At 39.2% G+C, this 27,666-nt stretch overlaps 10 protein-coding genes across 12 annotated transcripts; 5 read left to right on the top strand and 5 right to left on the bottom strand.

The window, feature by feature from the left end:
• Positions 1 to 186: 186 nt before the first annotated feature.
• On the top strand, positions 187 to 2,904 carry LOC6649126 (TNF receptor-associated factor 3). The gene is made up of 7 exons (XM_002071246.4): positions 187 to 251; positions 674 to 808; positions 882 to 1,301; positions 1,367 to 1,515; positions 1,592 to 1,875; positions 1,927 to 2,042; positions 2,110 to 2,904. Exons 1-7 carry the CDS (start codon positions 225 to 227, stop codon positions 2,416 to 2,418), a joined length of 1,440 nt encoding a protein of 479 aa, XP_002071282.2. The 5' UTR covers positions 187 to 224; the 3' UTR covers positions 2,419 to 2,904.
• Positions 2,905 to 3,123: 219 nt separating this feature from the next.
• On the bottom strand, positions 3,124 to 8,123 carry LOC6649125 (annexin B11). 2 transcript variants are annotated; one of them, XM_047011206.1, is made up of 8 exons: positions 8,043 to 8,123; positions 6,182 to 6,244; positions 4,920 to 5,537; positions 4,351 to 4,732; positions 4,040 to 4,269; positions 3,772 to 3,981; positions 3,632 to 3,700; positions 3,124 to 3,565 (listed from the first exon to the last, which is right to left on the bottom strand). In XM_047011206.1, the coding sequence occupies exons 2-8, from the start codon at positions 6,191 to 6,193 to the stop codon at positions 3,500 to 3,502; spliced, it is 1,587 nt and encodes a 528-aa protein (XP_046867162.1). In that variant the 5' UTR covers positions 6,194 to 6,244; positions 8,043 to 8,123; the 3' UTR covers positions 3,124 to 3,499. The 2 variants fall into 2 exon arrangements, with proteins under 2 accessions (XP_046867162.1, XP_023034999.1); XM_023179231.2 differs by lacking the exon at positions 4,920 to 5,537 and having other exon boundaries at positions 8,043 to 8,120.
• A 2,369-nt stretch (positions 8,124 to 10,492) lies between these two features.
• Positions 10,493 to 12,142, bottom strand: LOC26529145 (AT-rich binding protein). The gene is made up of 2 exons (XM_023179260.2): positions 11,848 to 12,142; positions 10,493 to 11,670 (listed from the first exon to the last, which is right to left on the bottom strand). The coding sequence occupies exons 1-2, from the start codon at positions 12,025 to 12,027 to the stop codon at positions 10,711 to 10,713; spliced, it is 1,140 nt and encodes a 379-aa protein (XP_023035028.1). The 5' UTR covers positions 12,028 to 12,142; the 3' UTR covers positions 10,493 to 10,710.
• A 444-nt stretch (positions 12,143 to 12,586) lies between these two features.
• On the top strand, positions 12,587 to 16,027 carry LOC6649124. The gene is made up of 2 exons (XM_002071244.3): positions 12,587 to 13,411; positions 13,476 to 16,027. The coding sequence occupies exons 1-2, from the start codon at positions 13,040 to 13,042 to the stop codon at positions 15,846 to 15,848; spliced, it is 2,745 nt and encodes a 914-aa protein (XP_002071280.1). The 5' UTR covers positions 12,587 to 13,039; the 3' UTR covers positions 15,849 to 16,027.
• A 12-nt stretch (positions 16,028 to 16,039) lies between these two features.
• LOC6649123 (protein suppressor of forked) lies at positions 16,040 to 19,381 on the bottom strand. The gene is made up of 9 exons (XM_002071243.4): positions 19,224 to 19,381; positions 18,844 to 19,166; positions 18,502 to 18,777; positions 18,127 to 18,430; positions 17,598 to 17,789; positions 17,122 to 17,535; positions 16,945 to 17,052; positions 16,557 to 16,881; positions 16,040 to 16,485 (listed from the first exon to the last, which is right to left on the bottom strand). The coding sequence occupies exons 1-9, from the start codon at positions 19,257 to 19,259 to the stop codon at positions 16,238 to 16,240; spliced, it is 2,226 nt and encodes a 741-aa protein (XP_002071279.1). The 5' UTR covers positions 19,260 to 19,381; the 3' UTR covers positions 16,040 to 16,237.
• A 13-nt stretch (positions 19,382 to 19,394) lies between these two features.
• On the top strand, positions 19,395 to 19,951 carry LOC6649122. The gene is made up of 2 exons (XM_002071242.4): positions 19,395 to 19,545; positions 19,602 to 19,951. Exon 2 carries the CDS (start codon positions 19,605 to 19,607, stop codon positions 19,836 to 19,838), a length of 234 nt encoding a protein of 77 aa, XP_002071278.1. The 5' UTR covers positions 19,395 to 19,545; positions 19,602 to 19,604; the 3' UTR covers positions 19,839 to 19,951.
• LOC6649121 lies at positions 19,835 to 20,614 on the bottom strand. 2 transcript variants are annotated; one of them, XM_002071241.4, is made up of 2 exons: positions 20,116 to 20,613; positions 19,835 to 20,052 (listed from the first exon to the last, which is right to left on the bottom strand). In XM_002071241.4, the coding sequence occupies exons 1-2, from the start codon at positions 20,600 to 20,602 to the stop codon at positions 19,913 to 19,915; spliced, it is 627 nt and encodes a 208-aa protein (XP_002071277.3). In that variant the 5' UTR covers positions 20,603 to 20,613; the 3' UTR covers positions 19,835 to 19,912. The 2 variants fall into 2 exon arrangements, with proteins under 2 accessions (XP_002071277.3, XP_023034905.2); XM_023179137.2 differs by having other exon boundaries at positions 19,954 to 20,052; positions 20,144 to 20,614.
• An 85-nt stretch (positions 20,615 to 20,699) lies between these two features.
• On the bottom strand, positions 20,700 to 27,443 carry LOC6649101 (gamma-tubulin complex component 3). Its single transcript, XM_047011301.1, has 6 exons — positions 27,357 to 27,443; positions 27,055 to 27,192; positions 25,642 to 26,988; positions 25,376 to 25,568; positions 24,983 to 25,304; positions 20,700 to 21,873 (listed from the first exon to the last, which is right to left on the bottom strand). Exons 2-6 carry the CDS (start codon positions 27,170 to 27,172, stop codon positions 21,109 to 21,111), a joined length of 2,745 nt encoding a protein of 914 aa, XP_046867257.1. The 5' UTR covers positions 27,173 to 27,192; positions 27,357 to 27,443; the 3' UTR covers positions 20,700 to 21,108.
• Positions 22,025 to 23,060, top strand: LOC6649120 (probable methylthioribulose-1-phosphate dehydratase). Its single transcript, XM_002071240.4, has 3 exons — positions 22,025 to 22,256; positions 22,323 to 22,793; positions 22,861 to 23,060. Exons 1-3 carry the CDS (start codon positions 22,129 to 22,131, stop codon positions 22,946 to 22,948), a joined length of 687 nt encoding a protein of 228 aa, XP_002071276.1. The 5' UTR covers positions 22,025 to 22,128; the 3' UTR covers positions 22,949 to 23,060.
• Positions 23,642 to 24,612, top strand: LOC6649102 (peroxisomal multifunctional enzyme type 2). Its single transcript, XM_023179077.2, has 3 exons — positions 23,642 to 23,705; positions 23,812 to 23,972; positions 24,186 to 24,612. The coding sequence occupies exons 2-3, from the start codon at positions 23,840 to 23,842 to the stop codon at positions 24,398 to 24,400; spliced, it is 348 nt and encodes a 115-aa protein (XP_023034845.1). The 5' UTR covers positions 23,642 to 23,705; positions 23,812 to 23,839; the 3' UTR covers positions 24,401 to 24,612.
• Positions 27,444 to 27,666: the final 223 nt, after the last annotated feature.

Genomic DNA, 27,666 nt, shown 5'->3' with positions numbered 1-27,666 from the left:
TCTTTGAGTGTATGCACACACACACATGATGTGTGTGAGTGTGTGTGTGTGTGTGTGTATGTACCTGTAGCTGGTTGTCTTTTTGTAGGCATTCTTTTGGACTGTATCTCATTTCATTTGCAATAATATGTTGGCTGATCAAGAAGCTTCTTGAGAAGAGGTCTTTTATCATTATTTTCATTGTCTTTCAAAAGTAAAATTTTTGTCGTGTCAGTGTCACGTTTATGGAGAGAAGCAGGAGAGCTCTTTGGGTTAGTGTTTAGATTTCAACTATTATTGGTCATTGTCATCGTAAATATATATATGTATATATATATATATCAATATCTGCTATCAGTCGTCTATGTGTGTGTGTGTGTGTGTGGCACATACAAGTGCCAAACTATATCTATCTACATATATAGTGGGAGTTATGTTTGTATTAAATGGTTTTCATGTGTGTGTGTGTGCGTGTGTGTGTATAAAAGGAAATTCTTAATCATATTTTTTGTTCTGTTGTTGTTTTATTGTTTTTTTCTTTCATTTTTGGCTAAATTTAGTATGTTTAGAGGCGGTTCACGTAACGGCAAACAAAATTTTGTTGCGCATTTATGTTTTGTTTTCTAGTCAAAGTGAATTAATTTAATATACTCTATTTGTTTTTTTTTTTTTTATAATGTCACTCAATTCAAAGAATAAGGCAATATTAGCAGATCAGAATTCGAATACAAATTCAAGTGAGAATCAACCAAAATCAACGACAATTGTTAAATATGAGAAATCATCGTGTCTCTTCTGTAATGAATGGTTTGATGCTCAGACATTTACGGTGAGTAAAGTGCCCAGACTAGTGCCTTAGTCTAGTCAGATAAGATAATCTGGCATTGTGTTTTTGTATGTAGGAACATTTAATACACTGCGGCCAGGTGTTGGAGGAGTGTCCAAATAGCTGCCAGGCCTTTATTCCCCGCATACGCATGCGATCCCATTTGAAGGAGTGTCCACGGAATAAGCAACACAGCCAAAGGATGAGCGTTAGTATGGATCGTCTGGATCAGCATGCTGATCATCGATTACAGGTGCTGGAACAGGATGTTAACACAATTAGATCGGTGCTCAATGAGGAGATACGCCAACGATTGCATCTCATCACCGATGTGGGCAACATACGAAAGCAGAATCAAGTGGTCGAGGAATGGACCCGTGACACGGACGATCATTTGGGTGGACTGCGTCGTCAATTGGAGGAGGAAGGTGCCCAACGGGCATTTGTGGCCGAACAAAATCAAATTGATTTTCAATATTGTTGCAATATAACTCAGGTGAGAGAGAGAGAGAGACAAATCTATATATTTAGACTTACTGTAATCTGTTTTATTTTAAATAGTCGTTGAAAGATCAAGTTGAGCTAAAAATGGATGATATACAGAAACATATCAATCAGCTATCAATTGACATAAGTTTTCATCAAAATCAATTGAACGATAATATTCTAAAACTGGAGGAATTAATATTCGAAAATGAAAGGCTAAATCGGTGAGTAAGAAAATTTTCAAAATATTTTGCTTAAGTTCTCAATCTTTCTCCTTCTCCCTTTCTTAACTTTGCTTAGAGATAAATTCTTTCAGATTGAGGAATTTCTGCAGCAAATCAATGAGGATATTAAAACCAAATTGGGGACCACAAATGAATATGCCACATCGAAACAGGCCACCTTGGATTATGAAGTGAAAAATGTGAAAAATATTGTATGCGAAACAGAGGAACGTTGCGATAAGATTGAGACAACGATACAAGATCTTGATAGAGCTCTACATCAGACATTGCAGAATCTATCGGATATTGAGAATCAATTGGCCATGCAACAGCGTATTTCCAGTGTCCAGAATACAAGAGGTGACACAAAGAAATGACCTTAAGAAATCTAAAACTAATGCCACTTTCTAGGTCACTTGATATGGCGCATTAAGGATTATTCCAAGAAATTGGATGAAGCAAAACAATATGACACCATATTGCATAGTTCGATGTTCTCGAACAAGGCCTATGGCTATGCTTTACGTGTAAGTTTTCAATGTTATCAATTTCGAAAACTTAAAAAAGTTCTATCTAAATTCCAAATTGCTTTAGTTGGACATCTATTTGAATGGCAAAGGCACTTGGAAGGGTCGCAATTTGATTGCTTGTTTGAATGTACTTACTGGCGAATATGATCCATTGTTGGCATGGCCATGTCGTTTGCAAGCGGAGATTATTATACGGGATCAAAGTGAAAATCCCCTAGAAACGCAGGACTATGTAAAGACAATATTTGTGCGCAAGAAGAGCGATGACTTCATACAGAGTAATCAGTATTTTCATATACCCCACAAAGTAATAACAAGTCGAAATTATTTGCGTAATGATTCACTCTACATAGAGGTGCGTGTGTTGAAGTGATTCCCATTTCTAAATACTTTTTTTCTCCCACTCCCATGTCACACACGACGTAACGTAAGTTGGTTTTTGTTTCTTGCTAATTCAAAGTCTACTTTTAGGAGCGTTCAACAAAAAGAAACGTTTTATACTTAGTACTTTGACAAAAAGTACTCTGTGACATAAACAAAAAAGAAGTTACTTAAAGACCAAAAATATAATTAAAATTTATGTTTTACTTGGGCTAGCTTTGTGAAAATGTGCAACAGCCCCCAAAAATAGGCAACAAACAGCAGCACATTTGCTTTTAAATTAAAATTTATTGAAATACACATATATAACTATATAATTGGAAATATAATTGTTTAAAGGCCTTGTTTTCACGGAAAGTAACTAGAAACATTTATGTATTGTAAAAGAGACCTAAATAGTTTTTATTTTTTATTTTGTATTATTTTGTAGTTGAATGTTTTTTATATAAACTTGTATATTAAATGCTATATATTGATTTCGATGCATCAGAATTCGGTGTATTGTTTTCAGCCATTTTAAATGCAATTGGCATAAGTTGAATTTGAATTTAGTTTAAAATTGAGTTAATATATTTATATAGCAAAAGCAAAGCAAACTCCTTGCACCAAGTTCATAAGTTCACCTGATTGACACTTAATAATTATTATAATTATTATTATAGACTTTCATTTGGAGGTAATTTTGATTTTGATTCGATTACTTAACTGACAATAGGATTGATTTCACTTTTATTTAAATAACAATATATTATAAAATATATATGTATGCCTGGTGGTGGTGTGTGTGTATGTTTATAGTGTACTTGTAGTACTTGTCGTAACCATTTGGTCCTTAAACAATTCCATTGACAGTTTTGTCTGCATTCGGCACAATGTTTCATTTGTCTTGGGTTTAAATTGTTTGTGGGCATGTGTACATAATTTTTCTGTGTATTTTTTTTGTTTTTTGTTTTGTAGGTAGGTAGGTGCAACATCAATACATATGTATGTAAGCCATTCAAAAATAGATAAGGACAATAAAAACACATCTTTTGAATATTATAAAGTTTGTTTGTCATAATTTAAAAGTAAAGTTAAGATGAGCGCTGTTCTCCAACTAGGGCATAGAGAGCATGTTTATAATGACCTGAAGTGTCACCCTAGAGGCAAAAAAACAAACAGAAGAATTTAGAAATTTATAAAGAATTGTATAATTTCATTCATACCTTGATCCAACTCTTCAATGACTTGCCATACAAACGTTCAAAGGCCGCCTTAATGTCGTGCATATCGATCTAAAATTTAGTTTATATATATAAGCATAATAAAAGGGGAAACCTTGACATAGATTTTATTTGGACTATACCTCAGATCGCGTAATGATTACACGTATCAATTGGGTATCATTTGTGCCAATGCCAGCCATCGATTTATGCAAACGCGATGCAAAATATTCAGCTTTATTGGTAACACACTTGTAGATAGCGATCAAACCCTCCATAATATCGCCAGAGAATTCCTTTTTAACTGCCTTCTCCAGAGAGTGACCAGTCATGTTTTCATATTCTTGGAATATCTAAAAGAGCAATCAGTTTATTCGAATTATCCCGAGGATATTGGTCATTGGCTCTTACCAATTGCAATTGCTGATAGTTTCGTTGGCATAGAATCATATTGAACATGCTCTCATCTGTACCCACGCGCAGTTCGCCGGCCTTGAGAAGTTCCCGGGCATCGTTTCTTGCCGCATTCGGATCAATACGTCCACTCTCATCCCTTGCAGCCGTGCACAGAGATGTGAGCAGACGCTTGAAATTGCCCGAAGTTTCTGATTTCAGCTCCGACTCCAAGTGTGCGCCATATACTAAAAAAAAACAACATACAAAACAAACATATGAGTCATGACTTGGCCTTGGAAAACAAATTCGTTTTTGATAACTCTTACAGCGTAAGTACTGATTCTTGATAGTGTGAATTTCCATATTCGAGAGCGTGCACAGTATTTCGATAAGAACTTCCTCATCGGTGCCCAGGCCAGCCATGGCATCATTCAATTCAGCACAGTAAAAGTCCACAATGGGGCGTAGGAGACCCACCAGGAGTTTCTCAAAATTGCCACTTGTCTCTGACTTGATGTCTTCGATTAGGTCCTTGCCAAAGTGTGTCTTATACTGACGTTGAATTTCCTGACGCTGTTCATTGGTGCGGCGGCAAATAATATTAATCAATGCATTCTCATCAGTGCCAAAACCTTTCATGGCCTTCCGCAAGTCGTGAGCATCTCGAACAGGATCAAATCCTTGAGCTGGGGTAACAGTGGGAGTTCCCTGTAAGACGCCAAAGAGAGAGAGAGAGAGATTTGCATATAGATTGTTTGAAGTTGGAAAGGAAATAAAAGTTATGGAATAAACTGGAGCCAAAAGGAAAAGGATTTCGTTAGCCTTGACTCTTAGAACTAGGCAATTTCTTTTTTCTTTTCTCTTTTGAAGTGCCATTAATTGAGAGATGACAAACCTCTTTGCGAGCGGTTAGTGACCGATGCATGTGCCCTTGCCCATGCCCATGCCCCTGCCATTGCCCATTCCCTATGTCATGTCCGGCTGTTACGGCTGGTGTGAATCCACGGTCAGAGGGATAGGGATTATTGGATGCTTGTTGCACAAAAGAGTTACCATGCGGATGATGGTTATAAGGAGCACCAGGCACACCATATTGTTGTTGAGGATTGGATGCAGAGGGATAGGGTGAAGATGTTGGTGGATAAGGTGAAGAAGTTAGTGGATAAGGTGAAGATGTTGGTGGATAGGGTGAATTTGTTGGTGGATACGCTGAAGATGTTGGTGGATAGGCTGAAGATGTTGGTGGATAGGGTGAAGATGTTGGTGAATAGGGCGAAGAATTCGAAGGATATGGAGCCGATTGTGATGCATAAGGAGCGCCGCCACCACCACCATGTTGTTGGGGATAGTGTGGATTATGCGGCTGTCCACTGGGTGGGTATGGTGAGGAGGAATGCGTGGGATTGGCGTTTTGCTGCATCGGTGCTGACCAACCAGCTCCAAAGGGTGCATTTGGTCGCTGCTCATTGGAAGGTGGTGGAGGAGGGTGCGATGAATATGGCATTCCAGAACCCTATAAAAATCAGAGCATGCAAGTTAGACAAATCAAATTTTGGCTCATCTACAGGAATGGAATGCAATTGATTGATGGCACATTTTAATACATTTTCTTAATTTTTCTTTACTATAATTTTGACGCAAAACAAACAACACACATGTGTCAACAAAATTCAAATATTTAAGGGGCAAACAAATGTTTCAGTTTCGAATGCAATAAGAATTTTGTTTATTATGTGACGCTATCGAGCGAATCGAATGAAATCAATATAGCAATTTGGTTTCGCCATGGCGAAATATTGAAAAATATTATACATATGGACTCATATCAGTTGGTTTATATGAAAATAAACAAAGAAAGGGCAAGGTCAAAAACAAACGAACGCTCAATTCAATTAACATCAAAATTTTGCACATATTTTGAATGATATTTTTAAAAACCATGCTTACTTCATTATAATTGAAACATGCTAAAAACAAAAATATAAAACTTCTGACTTTTGTTTACTTTATGCATATTTTAAAATTCCAAACAATAGCAACATATGTTTATACAAACAAATTGACTGTATACCTATTATATGTAGATGCATATAGTACATAAGTGCTTAAATATAGACTAAAAAAATATATAAAAAAATATTTCAAATTTCAACTTACGAATGGATACATTTTTTTAGGAGCAATGGAGATTCCTTGGTTGTCTATTAATGAGATTCAGTACTGCAAAATAAAAAGTATTAGGATTGAGGATTAGTTAAAAGTGCAAAGAAGTTTGTAGACAAATATACATATACAATGATTGGATGTATTTTTATGTCGGTATCCATGGCGTATACGTTATATTTCACTTTTCAAAAGTTAAATATTACAACAAACTTAATGCTCAACGTCTCAATGAAAATCTTTTCGAAATGTTGGCTGGAAAATTATTCGTTATTCAAATGGGTTTCGATACATTTATGATTTATGGAGAGTGTATGCTAAAAGTTCATTCTATATTTTCTGATAAAAGTCTATCTCAGGGGGGAATTTTTCACATCCGTAGACTTAACTTAAAATTAACAAATTTGCTTCTAATAAATAAAATAATCACTACTTTTGATAAGGGTACCTATATTTAGACAGCTGTATGTTTGTAAAGGATTTGTCATTTCCCTATTAATTTCTAGCTCGTATCACAAATATGTTTTGTTTGATAAATATGTTTTTTTTTTATCAAATATTTTCTTAATTTTTGATATTTACTCAGCTGCCGTGCTAAGTTGTATGTATGTATGTATGTATGTAGAAAATAATAATACTAATTGATTGTACAGAGCAATAACTTAACAAATTGGTTTCTCCACTAAACACACTTCCGTCTTAAAAACAAGTTTAAAGGTGTGGTATATCTACGTGTAGTTGCCCTTATGCAGTGAACAAATAAGAAAAAAGTGAAATTTTCTTCACAAATTGAAATTTGTGGCGAAATTATGAATCATATTCCAAGAATCCAAACTACCTATTTCAATTGAGTTCTTCCTAGTTTTATACTCGGTTCTTTTGTGTCAATTGAAATTCTATATATTCACACTATTTTGAAGATGAGGCACAATATTTATTTTATTAGCTTTTGCCGTTTTTGTTGACTTTCGTTTTTGTCTTCGTTATACGTATTTGCCGACTGTGCAAAAGTATAGAAGACTTTGTTTTCATTTGGGGTAGGTATTCACTCAGACACGTAGGCGCCAAAACTATTTAGATAGATGGATTGTGGGGGGAGACGGGGGGGTGAGTGGATCGAAATTAAATATGTGTTCGACGATGAAAGTGAAAGTGCAGATAAGTTTGTATCTGTATGTATACCGATTGCGTATACGCAGCGTAGTACACAGAGTCGGCAATTCCTTAAATCCTTGATAAATAGCCTACGAATTCGGGAAGTGGACAAATTATACTCTCTGGCTGGATGATTCATCTTACAACTGACTAACTACATGATTTTTCCCACTCACATGATGAGCCATACTCTATATTTGTATGTAGACTGCACACACACACGCACACATACAAGCATATGTCTTAATGAATGGATAGGTGTTTAAATTATATACATATATTATCAATTGAAAGCCGTCTAAGAATTATCATTTGAGTTTAAATGGTCACTTTCTGTGTGTAATTATTTCGTTGCAAGGTCGCAAAATCAACAGATGGGTGTACCTATATTTATACACACAGATATACACACACATACACACACACATAAACGGCAGCACACTTTCTCTAGATGTATATGTAAAATGCTCTGTTCTATCTGCGTGTATAGGCTACAAGAAATAAACGAATATCTCAATTGTTATTATGCCGCCGTCAGTCAGTCAGTTAGTTAGTCTTCGTTTATCTTGGTTTGTTTAATCAATCTTTATGGCCCTTTGACACGTCAAATAGAGCAAACAAAGAAAAAAAAAATCTTAATATCGTTACTGTGGTTGGACTTAAAACTTGTCGCTATATTAATCCATAATTTTTTAATTACTTTAAGTAGTCGTATAACCGACGTACGTCACACTAAGTATGAATTACTTGTCTTCTAAACAAGTCGAGAACGTTTTATCAACTGAAATTCGCCCGAAAGCAACCTGTTGCCGGATTCCCCAAATAGTATATCAAAATGTTGTCTCTTTCTAACACATGTACATTTATATGAATATTCGCCCAGCCAAACTGAACAATCGCCCGACCAAACTAAATATTCGCCCAGTCAGCCAGCGTGTGCTGCCACCTTATTCCCACGATTTTTCAAAGCAGCCAGTAAAACGGATTTTATAATTAAAATTTAAAAATATATTTGAACTTTATTAATCTTTATAAAATTTACTTCTCTTCGTTAAAGCTTTAACAATTTAGTTTAATTAATTTTGTCGAAATGCCATTTGTAAGTTGTATGATTCCAAACTGGATGGCATTATACATACATATATATAATATAAATATTAAAAAATTTCAAAAAGTTCATTTAGAAGAGGTTGTTTGAAAAATGACTATGTTTGACGGCGCCACTGCAAGGGGTCATTAAAAACAGAGGAACAAGAGGTTGCAGTGTGTTTATATATTTGATATATATCAATAAAATAAAATTTATATTAAATGTTATACACCAAGTATTTTTGTAGTTAATTTTGTAGTTATTTTTAAGCTTTTTTTTAATATTTAGCTTATTCTAGCTTATTTTTTCTTTAAATCTAGCTTATGGTGACTCTAAATTTCTGGCAACACTGTGCCGGATTCCCAAAAAGTATCTCAAAATCTTGTTTCTTTCTAACACATGTACTTTTATATGAATATTCGCCCAGATAGCCAGCCAGTGCTGCCACCTTATTCCAAGCCTTGTCGATATTTATGGAGATTTTTCAAAGCAGCGAGTAAAACGGATTTTATAATTTTGTCTTATTAATTTTATAATTTCTTATAGATTTCATTAACTATGAAATGCGTAAATGTTGATTTAAAATTAAAGCAGTTAGCTCGTTTTGTTAAATCGATAAATTTATGGTCTCCAATTTAAATTTTGAAAAATGTCAAAATGTTTTAACTTATAAGGCTTTAAAAATTAATGCTTTCAATTGTCAATTCAATTAATCCCCATTTAAGGCAATCGAATTATCCCTACAGTATTTTAATTGGCGCATCCCGTGAAAATACCCGTATTTTCAACCCCCTAAAAGTCCGTAATCCCAATGAAAGAACTGTCAGATTGACATTTGAAAATAAAAACCTTAATGTAGAAGCCCAAGTCGGATCCGGAATTCCTCTCTATTTCTATTTTGATCACACCAAAATAATAGTTAGAACCATAATTTAGTGAAACAATTTAAACCTTTTATCCGTTGGAAAACCCCAAAGTAATCCTTTTTAGAATGTGGTCCTGCAGCCCTTTTGATAAGTAATTTTTGTGTAAGTAATCGAAATTCAATCAATATCGCTGGAATTTTGAAATTTTTGTATTAGAAAAGAAAAGTATTTGGCGGCCCCTCTTTTATCACAAGGTCCCAAATTACATGTTTAATATGTCAGGTAGATGCCCAAAGGATCAAAGTTATGTCTGAATTTTACAACGAACCCAATGAATATTTTTCAAAACTGAATTTAAATCAGGCATTATCCATCTCAAAATTTCTTGGTTTTCATTAACAATTAAATTAAATAATATGCGATTTTTAAACAATCTTTAAGGTATGTTTTGTATTTTTGTTTTCGATCGATTTGTTGTTGGATTTTTTCTTTTTTCATGGTATTTTGTTTGTGGATTTTCTTTTGATTTGAGAAATTGTACAATTATGTATATTTGTATATTGTATAAGTATGCAAATGTCATAAGTGTGTGTGTGTGGGTGTGTGTATTCTTTGTTTGTATGTATATTTAATCGAGAACATAGAATTACTAACAACTGACTAACGGTTCTGAAAACGGTTTTTTACTATCATAATTACTTTCTGCTATGCTATTATATAATATTTCGCTGAATATATTTATATATGTATATATACCATTCTGTTTACTTATTTGTTTATTTTTTTTGTTTGTATTTTAATGTATTTTTTGTTGCTGTTTCTTTCGGATTTTTGCTTAAAATTAACCTGTAACTTTCTGCCAAGTCTTAGCCACTATATAAAAGTGTGTATATATGTATATATATAGTACATCTAGATCTGTAATAAATTGTTAATTCGCACACAAAACTGAAAAATAGGTTAACGTAACCTTGCTTAAAAACTATTTCATTTACATGTCCTAAAACTAAACTGTTTGTTTTTTTTTTTTTTTTTGATTTTACTTTTTTCTTTTCAACTTTTTTCTTATACATTTTTGTTTTATTGTTGTTGGTTTCCGACTATTTGTGGTTTCTTTGATATTTTATATATATATAAAATAGGCCTACACTGACTAGTTAAAAAAGTGTAGACAGGTTGACTTTTTAAATGGCCTTAAACAAGAAAATTTTGCACAATTTGAGACAGTAAAGACAAGATCGTTCGCCTGTCCTTACGGATTTCTTAGTCAATGCTGGGTCCCCCAATACATACATACATATATACACATATATTCTGTAATGGGAAATGGGGATTTGGGGATACTTGAGGATGGGAATTGGGTTGACTACTAAACTAAACTTGCACTGCAAAATTGTTTCCGAATCGAGCACTTAGAATCGCTGAGGCAGCAATTCACTTTTAATGCCCCTCATGGCATGTTTCTTTTTACGATGCGTTGATAGATTGCACGACTGCTTGAAGGATGCACTACAGAGATCACAGTTAAATCGCCGCTCTTTGCTGTGCACCACACGATGCAGTTCCATCCGCGACTTGTATTTGAACTTTAATCCGCAAGATTCATAGTCACATATATACCAGCGCTCGCCATCGTCAGAGGAGACGGCACTGCCAGCACTAGCCGTTGTGCTATTCGAGTCCTTGGGCAAATCTGGACCGGTTAATAGAGCGGCAGCTGCTATCGCTGTCGATTGGTTCACAGACATTGCCAGAGTGGTGCTGGTTTGTTGTTGTTGTTGCTGCTGCTGTTGGTGTTGTTGCTGTTGCATTATTGGCTGATGACTTGGCGGCGTTGTGCTAACTGTGGTGGAGGTACTGCCGCCACTGGCACTTACAAAACTTGCTGTAGGTGGCGGCGCCGGCGCTGGCACTAACTGTGGCAAGTGATAGATTGTGGCATTGGCTGCTGCTGCTGCAGCCGCTGCCGCTTGCATATCTGGCGGCAGGGCCAAAGTGGCGGGCTCCACTTTAATGTCAATGCCACTACTACTTCTGGCACTGCCGTCGCTGGCGGCGGCAACAGCAGCAGCAGCGGCCACTGCATTTGCATGAAGCTCTGCCAACTCTTTGGCGGCATCACGCTGCTGTTGTTGTTGTTGTTGATGCAGTTGTTGCTGTTGTTGTTGTTGCTGCTGCTGGTGCGCCTCATGAAGTTCAACTTCTCGCTGCTCATCATCACTATACTTAGCCGAGCAGTGGTAGAGGGCAAGGGGAACTGTTACAGCTGTCACACTGCCCGCACCTTGGGATGAGGCTGTGGCTCCAGGTGTCGTTGCCGCCGCCGCTGCCTCTACATCGGTCAGACAGTAGCTCGATGTGCGACTATGTTCCTGAAATGGTTCAAGAGATCCACACAATTCACGTTTGGGCGCCAAAAATGTCAATGCTTGGTCTTGGTCATGATTGGGGTTGGTGGGGGAGGGGGAAGCGACAGGGGTTGCGTTGGCAGTGGGAGGTACTATTTGGTGGTGTTGGTGTTGTTGTTGTTGTTGTTGTGGTTGACAAACCTTGGCAACGCCATGCAGAAAATTGTGCTCATCTTGTATGTGCTTCCAGAATTGATCTTGCGTCTGCAATTCCTCCTGGCAAGTGTGGCAGACGATCCAGAAGCTGTCGCCAGAGAGGCAGAACTCGCCCAGCTTTGTGTAAATTTTGTTGTTTTTGCTGAGAATGCGCGGAAAGCCCATTGTGCATCACAGAGTCCCAGTGTCCGTGTCCCAGTCCCAGCGGGTGACCAAAAAAGTAGTTTATTTATTTTTTGTGTGTGTTTTTTTTTTGTGTGTTTTTTAATGTGTTGTTGTGTTTGCTTGAGTACAACTCGAACTTGTTCGAAGCGTTAAGTGAGTGCAACTCGAACCCAGTTTGAACAAAATACTGGTTACTTCAATAACATTTTTGTTACTTAACATAAGTAATCGATATCTTGTTAGTCATCGATAAGTTATCGCAAATGGCGCACCAAGAATCAAATTTGAATATTGTGTTCGTTTAATATAAGATTCCTAAATATATGGCAGAGATCATTTTTATCGCACAGAAGGCAATGAGAAAGCAAAAGAAAAACGGAAAAAAAAACTTTTATCACAATGAAATCCTGTAATTATAATATTTTTCTTCCACAGTGGGCTATGGTTTTTGTATGTATGTATGTACGTAGAGATTTGCTCCGATTACAAAACAATTTTTTTAAAAACCTTACAATACCCCCGCCCCCATACACAACAATGGTCTTTTATTTCTCTCACTCTTACTCTCAAACTAGCGCGTGAGAGCGACTTGGAATGTTGTCATTGAGATTTGCTATTGTTGTTGTCTACCCTCTTTGAGATTAGCTCTTGCCTGTCTCTGTCTCTCTCTTGCTCACTCGCTCTTACAACTTACCTGTTGCTGAGCAAAGTCAACGACAAAAAATCAAAGAATGGGTTGAAGAGCTCGAGTTTTTGTGTGTGTATACGTGTGTGTGTGTCCAATGGCCAAGACGGGTTTGTTGGCCCGAATGCGTCGTCGACCATGTCATTTGTTACAACGTCACAAACAAGACGCTGCGCAGTCGCAAACGGAAGTCAATTGGGATTTTGTCTCCCTTTGCGTTTCTATTTTGGCAACGGAAAAGAAAATAGCAACAAACAACTACGACAACAAATTGGCAAATCTGGCATTTTTTGGTCAGCTTAAAAAGTGAAAAGCATCAGCCCATCAATGCGTCAGCAATGTGGCACTGTCTACACATGGAACTGTGCTGGCGAATTGTATGCCATCGAGTGTGCCCTGTGCGAGGAGAGGCCACTCTGTACACTGGATGAATTTGCCGATCATATGGAGGTATGGCATTCAGATTGGCAGACTCCGGATCAAATGGAACAACCACTGGCTCCAAACACTACAAACACTGCAGCGGGAGCTGAGGATGAACTGATGCAAGAAGTCTTGGCAGAACAGACAAACGGTGAGGATAATGAACTGAAACAGCAATTGGTACAACAATTAAATGCCTTGGAAGCGATCATAACCACGACCAATCACGAGTCTAAAGCAATCAATAATCAAGTGGCCTATGCCAATGCCTTGGAGGTAGGTAGATTCTTTGTCATAGACTAATGCGTCCAATTGATCTCTCTCTCTCACTCGTGTACAGAATGCTCTGCCCGTGCCTGATGGCCAACGGTTGACCACTTCTCATGTCACGCAGCTAATTGATTTATACCGATCGGAGCCACGCCTCTGGAATCAGAGTCACGAGGAGTTTCATAATACGGAATTGTGCCGAGAATCGTGGCGTCATATTACCCATGCTTGGAGTATCCATTGTGGGCGGGAGTTTAGTGTAACCGATGTAAGGATACGGGTCTCAACGCTTTGTCAACGATTCCTTAAACAACGCGAACGCCTGGAGGCCGATGGTGAGATAGACGAGGCCGCCAAATTCGTTCACTATGATCAGCTAAGCTTCTTGGGACAGCAACAGGCATTGGTTAAGCGGCAACAGCAATTGGCCATAGAGAATCGCAAATTGTTGGAATTATATGAGCACTACCCCATCCTGTGGCACAATGCCCATAAGCGTTTACGCTGCGAGGAGACTCTACGACGGCGGAACGAGGCACACAGTGGTCTGCAGTTGGCTCTTCGTCTTTCGGGTACAAATCTCTCGTCGTTGGCCATACAGAGAAGACTGCAGTCATTGCGCAAACGCTATAGGCTGGAGAAGATTCGTTATTTGCACAGCGTTGTCGAGGGCAAACAGTCGGAGTTTGTGTCCAGTTTTGAGCATTATGCGGAAATGGAGTTTCTCAATAAGCACATTGATCCCTTTGTTTGTGCCGTGTGTGGCAAGATATTTGAGAATTTGGTTGGCCATCAGGTGCATGTGCAGAGCAGTTGCCAGGCTCAGATGCAAGTGAATGAGTTACCCCAACAGCAGATTGATAATGTTAAAGATGAGTCTCAAACGGAGCCAGTAAAACAACAAGTTGAGGAGAACGATGAAGAGATTCTCAAGTCAGGAGAAGAGAAAAACCATCAGGAGGATCTTCTAAAGGACACTCCCGATATCGTTGCTAATGTTGAGCATTCGCTTGAGACGGACAGCTCACAGGAGACTTGTGCGGGTTTAAGCCGTTCACGTGCTCGGCTAAGCTTGCAGCAGACCATGCAACTGATCAAATTATTTCAAGGGCACGCCTGCCTCTGGGATCCCAATCATTTGGACTTTCATTCGCGACCACAGCGTCGCGTTGCCTGGCTGAGCATTTCCAAGCAATTGAATTGTCAATCTGCTGCTCCTTCCGGTGAGCCATTCAACTGGCAAATGCTGCATCGCAAGATTACCGACTACACTAAGTATTATCGCAAGGAACGGCAGCGTTTGAAGCAGTTACAGCAGTCGTCCAAGATTGAGGATGACCACGGCCGTTGGTGCTTCTATGAAGCCTTCCGCTTTTTGGATGACGTTCTGCCCATTAGCTGTGAGCTCCACAAATCGCTGCACCAGCGTAATAGCAATCTCAAGATCATCGCCATCTATCAAAGTTATACTCAATTGTGGTGCACTGATCACCCAGACTATACCAAGCGCAAACAGCGTCAGCGACATTTAGAATCCTTGTGCACACGTCTGCAGGAAGAATGTAATCTACAGATGACTGTGGAGCGCCTGAAGGGTCGTCTCATTGAGTTTCGTTGTCATTACAGGCAATGCAAAGTGGCTCGTCTGACGGCCGCCAAGCGATCAGAGCCCTGGACCCCAAGCTACGATTACTATGATTCCCTTCGATTCCTGGAGTTGCATGTATCTCCATTCATTTGTATGCGCTGTCCGGCTAGCTTTAATCGTCGCTCGGACTATTTAAGACACGAGCGCAATGTCCATGAAATCGAGCACGAGAAGGAGCTTGATGAAGTTGACGCTATCGGCGGCCAAACACCATCCATTAAACGTCGACGACGTGCTGATGGTCAAACTAACAGCAATAATGTGGCCAATAATCTGGAACATATTTGCCACATTTGTGGCATGAAATTCTCATTACGCAACAGCCTTTTGGCCCATCTGCGGCGACATCTCGGCCAGCGTACCCATGTCTGTGGCGATTGTCCCAAAAAGTTCTTCAATTCCACGGCCCTGCGTGTTCATCAGCGCAGTCACACCAAGGAGCTGCCCTATGTGTGTGAGCATTGTGCCCGGGGCTTTGTTAATGCCAGCAAACTCAATCAGCACGTGAAACGACATCGCAATCAGCGCGACTTTCCATGCAATCGTTGCGAGAAAGCGTTCTACACAGCCCACGAGAGGGACAGACACATACGAGCCCATCTAAATATCAGGGACAAGGTCTGTCCGTATTGTTCGCGTGCATTTGTTGTGGGCAGCGCCTACTATGCCCATCTCAATTTGCATCGCGGAGAGAAGCGTTACAGCTGTTCCACTTGCAGTCGCCGATTTGCCCAATATGCAGGTCTCTACAAGCATCGACGACGCTGTGTACCCAATGAGATTATAGAGGAGTAGTAGTCGGATGAGACACCAAAAAGTAGGATGTCAAACAATTGTCAAAGGACTACCTTTTACTAGACAAAAGTTATTTAAAACAAATAGAAATTGAAACTATCGGACTGACTGAACAAGAATTGGTTCCGATTCTTGTTAAAATAGATTTAATTTTTCTTTATGTGCTGCTTGTTATGTCTTAGTGTTTGAAATATGTATTATAGTTTAGGCCAAATTAGGCCTCACACATTTATTGAGGCTATTCTACTAACATATACTCTACAAAATAATATAAAATTTTGTATAAAAAAAATATATGTATATGTATGTGTGTATAAGGAAATTCTTTGATCATTTCTCTTTCTTTTTTTTTTTTAATAAAATCTAATGGAAGGCTAGCCAAAATTAAATTAATTGGATTTGGCAAAACGCTTCAATTGCCGCAATCGATAAATATCACGGGCCGGCGGTGCTGTAGTCTGCAGTTCGTCATCGCTTTCATCGCCACCGGGCAAAAGGCGGCGACGACGTGGCGGTACGGCTGTCACACTATGCTGGACACCCGTATATGTGCTAGTATCGACAATCCAATGCACAGATTTCGCCAGATCAAAGATCTTGGGCGATAGCTCGTTGTCACCATTTGGTTGGGGTGCAGCTAAAAAAAGAATTTCGAAAAAGTCATCATCATCATCGTGTTTGACAAAAGTTATAAAGAAACAAACTTACAATCAGGTAAATTGAGACGCATAAAGATGTCGAATAGCAGCTCCACACTGACAAAGGGACCGCGAAATGAATTCGGTGGCGGCAAGGCGGAACAGAGAGCGGCCAAAGCCGGCGGCTGAGGAAATACACCGCCGGCCAGTGGATGAGCACCGGGATGGGCGCAAGGTCGGGGCTTATATGGTATCATTTGCGAGAAATCGGGACGCGGCAATTGTGGTGCCGCTTCGCTATCTGGTTCGGCCTCACCATTATTCTGGGCTGCATTAGCTGCCCCAGTTGCAGCAACAGCGCCTCCACCCACTTTGTTGAGAATGATGCCCACATTCTGTAGTTAAAAGAGAGATAACATTAGATTACTCTATGTGTGGGCAACACAAAATTAACTTACCTCCGCATAACCTATGGACTTTAGTTCACTGCTAGTACAGGGATATAAATCTAGAAACTTGTAGCGATCCACCAACTGTGCCGTTTCTTTGCCCTCATATTCTTTTAGCTACACATTGTCAAAGAGGATGGAGTGAGAGGAGTGGCACATATTTAATGCATAAGAAAGTGCACTTACATTTTCAAAGACGGCGCTGCGTCGCCGCTCCACCTTGAGAATGCTGGACAAATCACCAATATTAGACTCGAATTCAAGGAAACGATTCCATACCTCTACACTCTTGTGTGGCGATAGGCCACCAGAGCTGAGTACTCGTTCGAACAGGACACGCGTGTTATTATCCTCATTCAGATGAGACAGATAGTTAATATAGCACATAACGTATTCCGGACTGCCGCCAAAACGCTTTAGACCCAACTCGAAAATACGAAATGCAATCTCTTTATCCTTTGAGCAATAGTATTCCATAAGAGCGGCGGCCACAAATATGTGATAGCGTGTGCGTACATCTTCACGAGCCTTCTTAAAGATGCTGCGTGCCGACTTAATACCTTCGGCACGGCGAGCAAACTTCATATACTGCACATAGACCTTTAAAAGCAAATCAAATTAATCTGTTAGAATAGGGTAATCTCATAAACGGGTTAACTTACCAGTGTGGGATCAATGTCCGGCAATTGCAATAGCTTGTTATACATGCTGTGGACCTTCTCGTATTTAAGACGACCCTCCTCAAAGTCGGCATAGGCGAAATAGAGCAGGGCATTACGATTAAGTACACCATTGATGGATCTCTCTAGAATGTTGGCGCATTCGTCAGCAAAGATTTTGGCAGCTTGCACATCCTATTTTTTAAGATGACGGCAATAAAATGGGGGGGGAAATGGAAAAAAATTAATTGAATTAGTTTTTAGGCTCAGTGAGTTAATATATGAATGTGGTTTGAAGACAAGTAAAACAAGAGTAAAACGCGTGTGGCCCAAAAATACAAAGGCAACGTGGCAAGCCTACGGATGATACGATACGGATGCAGGCGTGCCATTTTACCCAGGGGGCGACACTTCACACAGCACAGCAGCATTAACAAGATACGAGATTAGTTTTAAGTGTTGAATATTTCTCTCTATTTGCTTGACTACAAATCTCATTATTGGGGGTATTAGCTGGTTCAACGCTACGCACGCCTTTCTCGGTAAGAACGCGTGCACTGGAGTCTAGGAATTGTGAGGCCTGATGCCACACGGCCGGATGATGAGTTAACACCAATAAGCACTGCTCTGTAGCAAACATAACGCGACGTGTAACTAAAGCTGTATCCTCGGTTCGCAATGGATTTGATTTCTCGTAGGTGATGAAGCGTTTCCATAGTTCCACCTGTTTGACCTCCTCTTTGGTCAATGTGGGTGGCACAGCGGGGAGATTGCGATTAAGACCCTTGGTATGATGCTCTAGCTCTTTGGCCACACGGCGGGCATTCATATAATCTCTATGAATACACAAGAAAACAAGTTTAAAAACAAATTCGTTTTCGGGCTTAAGCTATTTGATTCAACTTACTTGGAACGCTCAAGACTCATTTTCTCGGATATAATGGGATTGATATTATGCTCAAATGCTATGTAGTCCTTCCAAAGTTGTTCAATGCCAACAATGGGTGTAACTACCGCCTTTTGATAAACACGACGCACTGCTGTGATCTTTTGATTTTCAGCATAATTGCCAACAGCCTCCACACCACGCAGAAAATATATATAATCCTGCCAAATGCTAAATGAATGCAAATCCATGCCAATTTTCTCCAGAGCAAAATCATATGCTTGGGCCATTCTCTCTCTAAATAAGCGATTTTAGTTAAGTATGCGGGTAGAAGAACAATATTATTAAGTTGCGTTCACTTACTTGTGGGTGCTTAGACCAGATTTGGTCTCTTTAACATATGTCAAATACAATTTCCAAAGATCAATGTTCAGAATCTTGACCAGACACCGCTGAAAGAGCTTCTCGACACGTTCATAGAAACGGCTGCGCATCTCCATCTCAATGTATAGTTTCCAATAGCGGGCCGTAGTGGGAAAGACATTCACCAGGGACTCGTAAAGGCTGCGCACCTCGTTAATTGGCCGGGTTTGGGCCTCACGCAGCATCACTGACCATGATTCGATATCAAAGGGCCGTACCTCAACGATCTGTTGGGCCCGCACCAAGCGCTCCATGCCCCATTCCTACGAATTAGATTAGATGTGTTTAGGCCTGTTAAGAGGCGCAGCCGCTCTACTTACTATATCAATCTTTATAAGATCTCGTGCTGAAGTCATGATTCCTGATATTATTGTTGGGACTAGATGCCGGATGTCAATACCGATGCCGGGCGATTTGCGTCAACCAGACACACCACAAATTTTTCCCGATAAATCATAAAAACTTTTTGCTGTGCTATCGACACACACACACACACGAATACTAATCGAAGGGGCAACACTACTAGGGGTGAGCAGATTTTGAGTTTACTCACTCGATTTATAGTGTTATCGCTACTTTGGAAACAGCTGATTTGTTTCGACTCTTGTTGTGTAATTGAGGAACGCTTTAAACATATTTTTGGTAAGGATTTCGGGATTTCGACATTCGAAAGCAACTAAAAATGATCATCTCTGCAGATTATGTCAGCACCAGCCGCCCGTGGTACCACATCGCTGCTGAAGCGTGCCTGGAATGAGATTCCCGATATTGTCGGCGGATCTGCTTTGGCCCTGGCTGGCCTTGTGATGGCAGGAATCGGTTTGGCCAACTACTATGCCAAAGACGGTGACAATCGCAAATATAAGCTGGGCTATGTTGTGTACCGTCATGATGACCCACGTGTCCAAAAGATACGTAACGACGAGGACGATTAAATTGAGCAAAAAATGCTTGAAGTTTTTTTTAATAGCTAAGTAAATCAATTAAATCCACAACAAAATAAACTCATTCAAGGTATGCAATCCGGATGTACGAATTTATGATGAAACTCGCAGGCTTTTGCTGTGTAAAATTTCTCGTCGCAGTCGTGGCATTTGTGGGGCGATTCCTGTTGATGTTTCACGGATGGAACAGGAATGGTGATAGCAGCTAAAAAGGATTAAAAGTATACAATTAATTGGATACTTCTTTAAGGGCAACTTATCCACTTACGCAGCACTGATTTTTCTAATTTACTAACTGGTTTTGGTAATGGCTCATTGCTTGCGTTATCCGATTTTATGTCCACTACAATAGCATCAAATTCCAATTCGGGTAGTTTATCTTCCTGTGCCTGCTCCTCTGACTTAGCTTGGGCCTCCTTATGACAGCGTTTGCGTCGTTGTTCAAATTTCAGTGCCACATTGAACTCACTGTGAGCATTTAGCCAATTTGTCTGGAACTCATAGACCATTTCCAGCTTCTTTAGACATAAACGGCATACTTGCTTGGGATAATCGTCATCCTTGTTCAGTTTGGGCACTGAGTTGGGTGTGCAGGTTTCGAGCATTTCGATTATGGACACTTTGCCATTCTGACACGCCGCTGACTTATTCTTGACATCATCAAATATATTAATGGGATCTAGGCATTCATTGCCGCAAGTGCGGCAAAAACTCTCGAAGATGTCCATTGCAGTGGCCGCTACTTGGCCCACCATCGATAGTTGATAATGTATCATGGTAAGTTACTATCGATAGATGGCTCACTAGGACCAGTGGCCGTTATAATTTAAGCAAAATAAAAACTACATTTAATTGTTTAATTTTTTACCCATTTTGCATTTATTTCAAAGATTTAAGGCGTTTTTAAAATGGGCAATATTCACAATACTTTTGAAGATTTCAGTTTTAATTTGGTTTTTTCTTTATGTTCGAACAATTAAAGGATCTATTTAACAGGGCACTGATTCCAATAAAACATAATTGACAATTATTCTACGAAAAAACAAACTTGTTCAGATTTAAAATACAAATTCACTTTCGTTGGAGGATCACCTGGTAACTAGTGAGTACAAATTTTAGTTTTTTTAGGTAAAAAAAAAAAAAACAAAAAATGGAAAGTACAGAGTTCTAATCTCACACTAATTTGAGGTTTAACCATATTTTTGATGACAATAATTATTAGTATTGGTTGGCACTGGGACAAAATTGCTAATGAGATTGCTTATTCTTTCTTGATGATATTGGGGCTATTATTGCTGTTAAGTAAAGCTAGGGAAATTTGAGGATTAATTGTAGAACGAGCTCCAATAAAACTTTTACTATTGATAGAAAACAAATTGCTCATCCTCTGGTGCTCGAACGTTAAAGGTTTACTAAGGCTTGTGTCCCGCTTCTTGTAATATTCATTAAAATCCAACCGAGTACCAAACAATTGTAAATTGGGATCATTGTCTGAATTCAATGCTAACAAAAATCCGCTTACTGCCTTCTCATATGCAGTGGCTATTTCATCTAGATTTCGGCATGCACTAATCACGCGTTGTTCAAACATTTTAAGCTCGTGATCCCGTTCTATTTTTTGTTCGCTGGTCAAACCGTAGCCGCCGGTTAGCTCGGACTCAGCAACGCGTTTGCGCACCTTCTCGCGTGCCTCCAATTCCTTAAAGCATTCGCGATAGAATGAGGATTGCCAGGAATCTAGGCAAATTATGTTATCATACACGGTGTCCAGATGTCGCTCCATATCGGTCATTGTATTTACAAAACAGCCTACTGTAATTGTACTTAGGAATTTCTCGTGCGCCTCCAGTATGTCATCAAGAGCAGTGGCCTGCTGCATTCGTTTCTGCAATTCCACCCAATTGCATTCGATCACCTCAAAGAGTACATAATACTGAATTTGATGCACAAAATGCATTGTCTCTGATGTAAACAAGTGGAGGCGATAACATGCCTTGCCAATTTCATCATGCATCGAGCGAAGGGCCTATAAAAAGCAGAAGAAAAAAATTTGTAAAACATAAAATGGGTTGTTGTAACGGTTACTTTGTATTTTCTTCAGTCGATAGTCAAACAAGTCAAAAGTGACTATCGATACTAATATCGAGAATTGTTGATAATCATTGTTTACATTCGTTATTCTTTTCATTATCTGTCTGTCTGTCTGTCTGTGCCACTTTATCTCCCATTTTTGTAATCTTTCTTCAGATCACATTTGAAAAACTAAGGCAGAAGTTGAATAATGTCGTTATCTATATTTAAGGATTTGCCAGATGAACATCCGCGCCATTTGATTCCCTCACTATGCAGGCAATTTTATCATATGGGCTGGGTAACCGGCACAGGAGGAGGAATGAGCATTAAGTTGAAGTGAGTTTTATAAGACTGCGATTGCATATTGTGTTCTTGGTAACAGTAAATTGATCCCGTTTCAAGTAATGAGATCTATATAGCGCCATCGGGAGTGCAAAAGGAGCGTATGCAGCCGGAGGATCTGTTTGTGCAGGATATAAGTGGAAAGGATTTGCAATTACCGCCCGAGATTAAAGGATTAACGAAAAGCCAATGCACACCGCTCTTTATGCTGGCTTATAGGCATCGAAAGGCCGGTGCTGTCATACATACACACTCCCAGCATGCCGTAATGGCCACTCTATTGTGGCCAGGAAAAACATTCCAATGCACCCATTTGGAAATGATAAAAGGTGTATATGATGAAGCCGACAAAAGGTATTTGCGTTACGATGAGAAACTGGTGGTACCCATTATTGAGAACACACCATTTGAGCGTGATTTGGCTGACAGTATGTATGCGGCAATGATGGAATATCCCGGCTGTAGTGCCATCTTAGTTCGACGTCACGGTGTCTATGTCTGGGGACAAACCTGGGAGAAGGCAAAAGCCATGTGAGTTATGGCATTGAGAAAGAGGGAATATATGTACAAAGTAATATAACTGATTCTTGTCCTGCAGGTCCGAGTGCTACGATTATCTCTTCCAATTAGCTGTGGAAATGAAAAAGAATGGCCTTGATCCAGAGAAATTCGAACCTAACTGCTAAGAGTGCCGAAGAGTGGGTGTAAGAGACAAGGCATGTTAAAATTTGTTAGCCAAAAATTCATATGCACAAGTAGAGAGAACTATTAAACTATGTACATATGTATATAATCTAACCACTTCATGCTTATCTCAGTTTTATTTTATGGATTCGGGTTCTATTTCCAAATCCGTTGCGTACTTTGGCACTATTTAGGAGGGCCCATGCACACACACACTTTATGCTGGCATGTTTGCTGGTATGTATGTTTGTATGTGAATGTGTGTGGCAACAGTGTAACAGCCAACAGCTGATAACTGTTAAGTGGTACACTAACAGCAGCAAAATGTTAATGTTAAAATACAAACTCCATAGTACGCCTGCACAGTGTCATGAAAGTTGGTCAAAATGAAGATGAATATATTAATATAATAATTAACTAGGTAGTCAAAAATGTCGTATGCTGACTTCGTAAACATTTGATAATTCTAATTTCTTTTCCTTAATTTAAACATTTCATTAACATATTGATTAAAACAATTCAGTCGTTAAAAAGAGAAATATGCTTATATTATATATTTATCAAATGTGAACCACTGTTAAACTCAATGACTTCATGGGTGTGTGGGGTAGAAGAGAGAGAGCGAGAGAGCCAGTGCTCTCTCGCAAGCGAATATATATGTAGATAAGTGGAAAGAAGCAGAAATTTTTTTGTTTTAACGACAATAAAAATCAACTGATTGCACGTTGCTGGCTCATTACTTCGTATTTTCCATCCCAGGTGTGTGTACATAAACAATTGTGTTAACAACGTAAAATCAGGAAAAAAAAGAATAAAAAGAACTGACTTTTTATATTTTTTTTATTTGGTGTTTTTGTCATAATAGGTGAAGAAGAAAACTAAGCAATACAAACATGGCCCTACAGTCCGATGCCGTTTTCCAAAAAATCATTGATGGCCTAAAAGAAAATGAGGCTAAAGCTAAGGCAGTAAATGGAGTTTTCCTCTACAAAATCACCAAGGGTGGCAAAGTGGCCAAGGAGTGGAGTAAGTACATAAACTATCGATGAATGGGGGAGTTATTTACCGCATATACACACACATACACACACAAACATACACACACAGAAACACATATGCTTTGATCGGCGAGCGAGATGGGACCCAAGTTCAAAGTGCAGTTAAAATTGTACTTCGGCACCGATTAAAAAGGCAAAGTAAAACAAAATATTTATGAATTTAATTTTTGTTCTCTTACAGCTTTGGACTGCAAGAGCGCCAAGGCCTATGAAGGACCTGCTCAGGGCGTCAAAGTTGACACCACTCTGACTGTGGCCGATGAGGATATGGTCGACATCGCATTGGGCAAACTGAACCCTCAGGCAGCATTCATGAAGGGCAAACTGAAGATTGCCGGTAACATAATGCTAACCCAGAAGTTGGCTCCATTGCTGAAGACCGATGCCAAATTGTAGATGAGACATTTGGGACACATTCCATACACACACACACACACAACCATATATGCGTCACTCCACACACTCAAGCATACACACGCAGGCTCTCCATTTCAAAGTGTTTTTTTTTTGTTTTTTATAATATGATTACCCTAATCATCCAAAGGGTACATCAAATTTTTGTATAGTTTTGTTCATCGACTATAATTACATGTATGTATGTAATGTCATATTTTTTTTTTTACTGTTCAGTGTTTAATTTTGTTTGTTTTTCGTTATTGTAAAATTTTAAAGAACAAGTACAAAGAGAAAAAAAAGAACACCAAATATTAAAAAAAAAAATTAACCTTTTGGAGTTATGTACTTTGGCTTATCATCGGAAATAGCCAGTAATCGTAGTTTCATTCAAACTGGATTAGATTACGGTTTCAATGCCTCTAATCTTATCCGTAACGGAATGCATTTGTTGGCCCAAAAGGGACAATTATAGCGTGACTTGACAATTTGGTAATCGAATTTTGAAAATTAATGCCGTTGCACTTTATCATCGACGAGCTATTGAGACAGTCCAATTACATTTATCAGGGGGATAGCACTTACCTTTGCATTGGCCATTTGTTCCTTCCAAATTTTCATAGATAACAAGAATTCCATATGCTTCATACGCCACAAAGGCTTGAATAGGGCCTTATATGTGGGCATTGTTGGTTCCAGCATTGTGGCCAATGGCCCCTCCACCGTATACTGTAATGAAATAATATCCCAGCCGTAATCGCCAGGATATGGGGTCTGAACAACGATATCTAGATGATTGAGTATCTCCGGGTCATCGTATTGGGCATTTGTGCAACGTAGGGCCGCATCCAACATGGCTGATAAATCATGAGCATAGATCTCAGTGCCCAAACGCTCCAGCTCCTCTCTGGAAATTGACCAAGCAAACAAATGGATATGATTGATTTGACATCTGAAATTCACTCTTGAGTTACTTACTTCATATTCTCGATCAAGATATTAACAAAATCACCCTGACCCAATAACAAATAGCGTCGCATGCCATGAAGATGATCGAGCAGTTTATGCGGACCCAGCATTATATCCAAAACATGTTTTGAAGTTTGCTGATAGGATGTTTCAATGGCCGCATGCCAACTAGAATCCTGTACACACGAAAATATGTCCGAAACTGAAGAAGACATGAAGTCAAATTATATATATATGTATATGTAGGAAATAAAATGTATAATTTATTTACTTACCCTGGTTATCGATGATCTTCTTCAATTTATCTCGCCCTTTGACCATTTCGTCCATTTCGCATACTTCACGCAGAAAATTAATACCTTTGCCTGTCTTTAATATCTTTTGGGCTAACTCGATTGGTATGAATTTAGGTAGCATATGCAAACGCAACCGAAATTTATCATGCCACAGCCGATCGGCACCAACTTCATCCAGTGACTCTACAAAGAACTCACCACATGGATCACAAATGCCACCTTCCAGCATCCACTTGGAGATCATGCGCACTAATGGCCCACAAATGGCTGTGAGAAGTTCGTGGGCTAAGCGATTAACCATTGGATTGCCATTATCGAGATATTCGTATACAACTGATGCCAATTCGCCACCCTTTTTCATTTGGCAAGCATCGGCAATTTTGGTCAACCACTGCATGCGATGCAATGGCTCCATTTGCCATGTTAGCAGTTTCATTAGCGTCAGTTCACCCTGCTGTTGGCGATAGTCCTGCACCTGATGGTTCATATAAGCAATCATTTGCTTTCGCCTAACATTATGCAATTGATCGTGCAACTGTGCCACCTGACCATGAAATTGAGTTAATTCCTCCTTAAGCAGTGCAATGAAAGCTTGACCCATACAACCCATGGCATTGAAACCAGTCGAAAGTGTTGAGAATTTGACAACACGATCATGATAGTAACCCAATTCGGAAAGACGCACCAGCATCCCGCATTCAATCGATGTTAGTCGATCCTGGTTCAATGGATCTAATTTGAACCGACCACTAACAATATCACGCTTCAAATATTTACCCTCAACGCCTGTGAACGAATAGATGGCATTCTGAATCACATCATGCATAGCATCGAGATTCTTTTGTTTCCCCAAATTCTCAGGATAGTTGGCAAGATGCAATTCCTCTGTATATTCATCCACGCTATCCGTTTGTGTTGGCTCATAGCGATAAATTTCATTCGGATATCCATTCGTATAACCATTGTTATTATCCGTTTTGAACCTGGTCAGAGCAACTGTTAGATCATCTTCGTTTGTGGCTGTTGAAGTCGGAGACAATTGCAATGTCAATGCCGCTTCTTCCTTTTTTCGGCAATCGATCATCAGCACGCAGAGAAAGAAATTCAGCAGCGTTACGCGCATTGATGGAACCACCGCCAATGTGGTCAGTGTTCCATATAGCCCCTCAAATAATTCGCCAGGACGAGGCGAATCGTTGCCCATTACCCGGGCATTTAAAAGATCCGCAATGCGCTTAAGGGCTACTAATTCCGTAAATGGCATGGCCTTGGACAAGGCGCTAGGACATTGTGTAATATATTCCATGGCGTTATTGACCAGTTGATCTGCACTCGGGTAAACATACGATAAACATTAGTTTCATGTACTTAGTTAACATCTGCGTGACTTACGATGGATCGGTGATGGCTTAGATTCATGAAGGTCTGAACATAATTCCGATATCAGGGGCCACAACTTATTGTTCCTTTGGGTCGTATCATTGTAAATCCTGCCCTGTGGCTGTGACATTTTTCCACCGTCTTTGTTTACTAAGTAAAAAAATAGCGTCTTATTAGTATTCAATGCTCTGGTTTTGTCCTTCCACCCCAAAGAAGCTGCAGCTGTCTTTAAGGATGCATTTTTTATTAATTATCTTGCCCATAAAATGTCTATGTTCATTACAATTTATATTTAATTGGCCAAGAGATCCTACCTGTAATCTTTTAGGGCGCTTATTTATGTTGTTTGACGGAAAATTCAATTTTAATTTTAAATTATAAATCAGCAAACAAAAAAACAACAAAAATATACAACGCTTAACCAGTGTGACCGTGTCGTTTTTTTTGAGAAGTGTTGTAAAATTGGCTCAAAATTGTTGGCGGCCACTTGGCGAAAAATTTAATATTTACCGGAGACAAAAAAGTAGAAACCAGAAAAAACTGCATTGAGGATTTTACAAAACAAATATAAAACACACGTGCAAAATCTTTTAATTATTATGTAAATAATGCGTTGCAAACATA

The sequence above is a fragment of the Drosophila willistoni genome (assembly GCF_018902025.1).
Source record: "Drosophila willistoni isolate 14030-0811.24 chromosome XL unlocalized genomic scaffold, UCI_dwil_1.1 Seg141, whole genome shotgun sequence".
NCBI lineage: Eukaryota > Metazoa > Arthropoda > Insecta > Diptera > Drosophilidae > Drosophila > Drosophila willistoni.
Note: the sequence above shows the minus strand (reverse complement) of the source record. Positions and strands in the feature narration are given on the sequence as shown.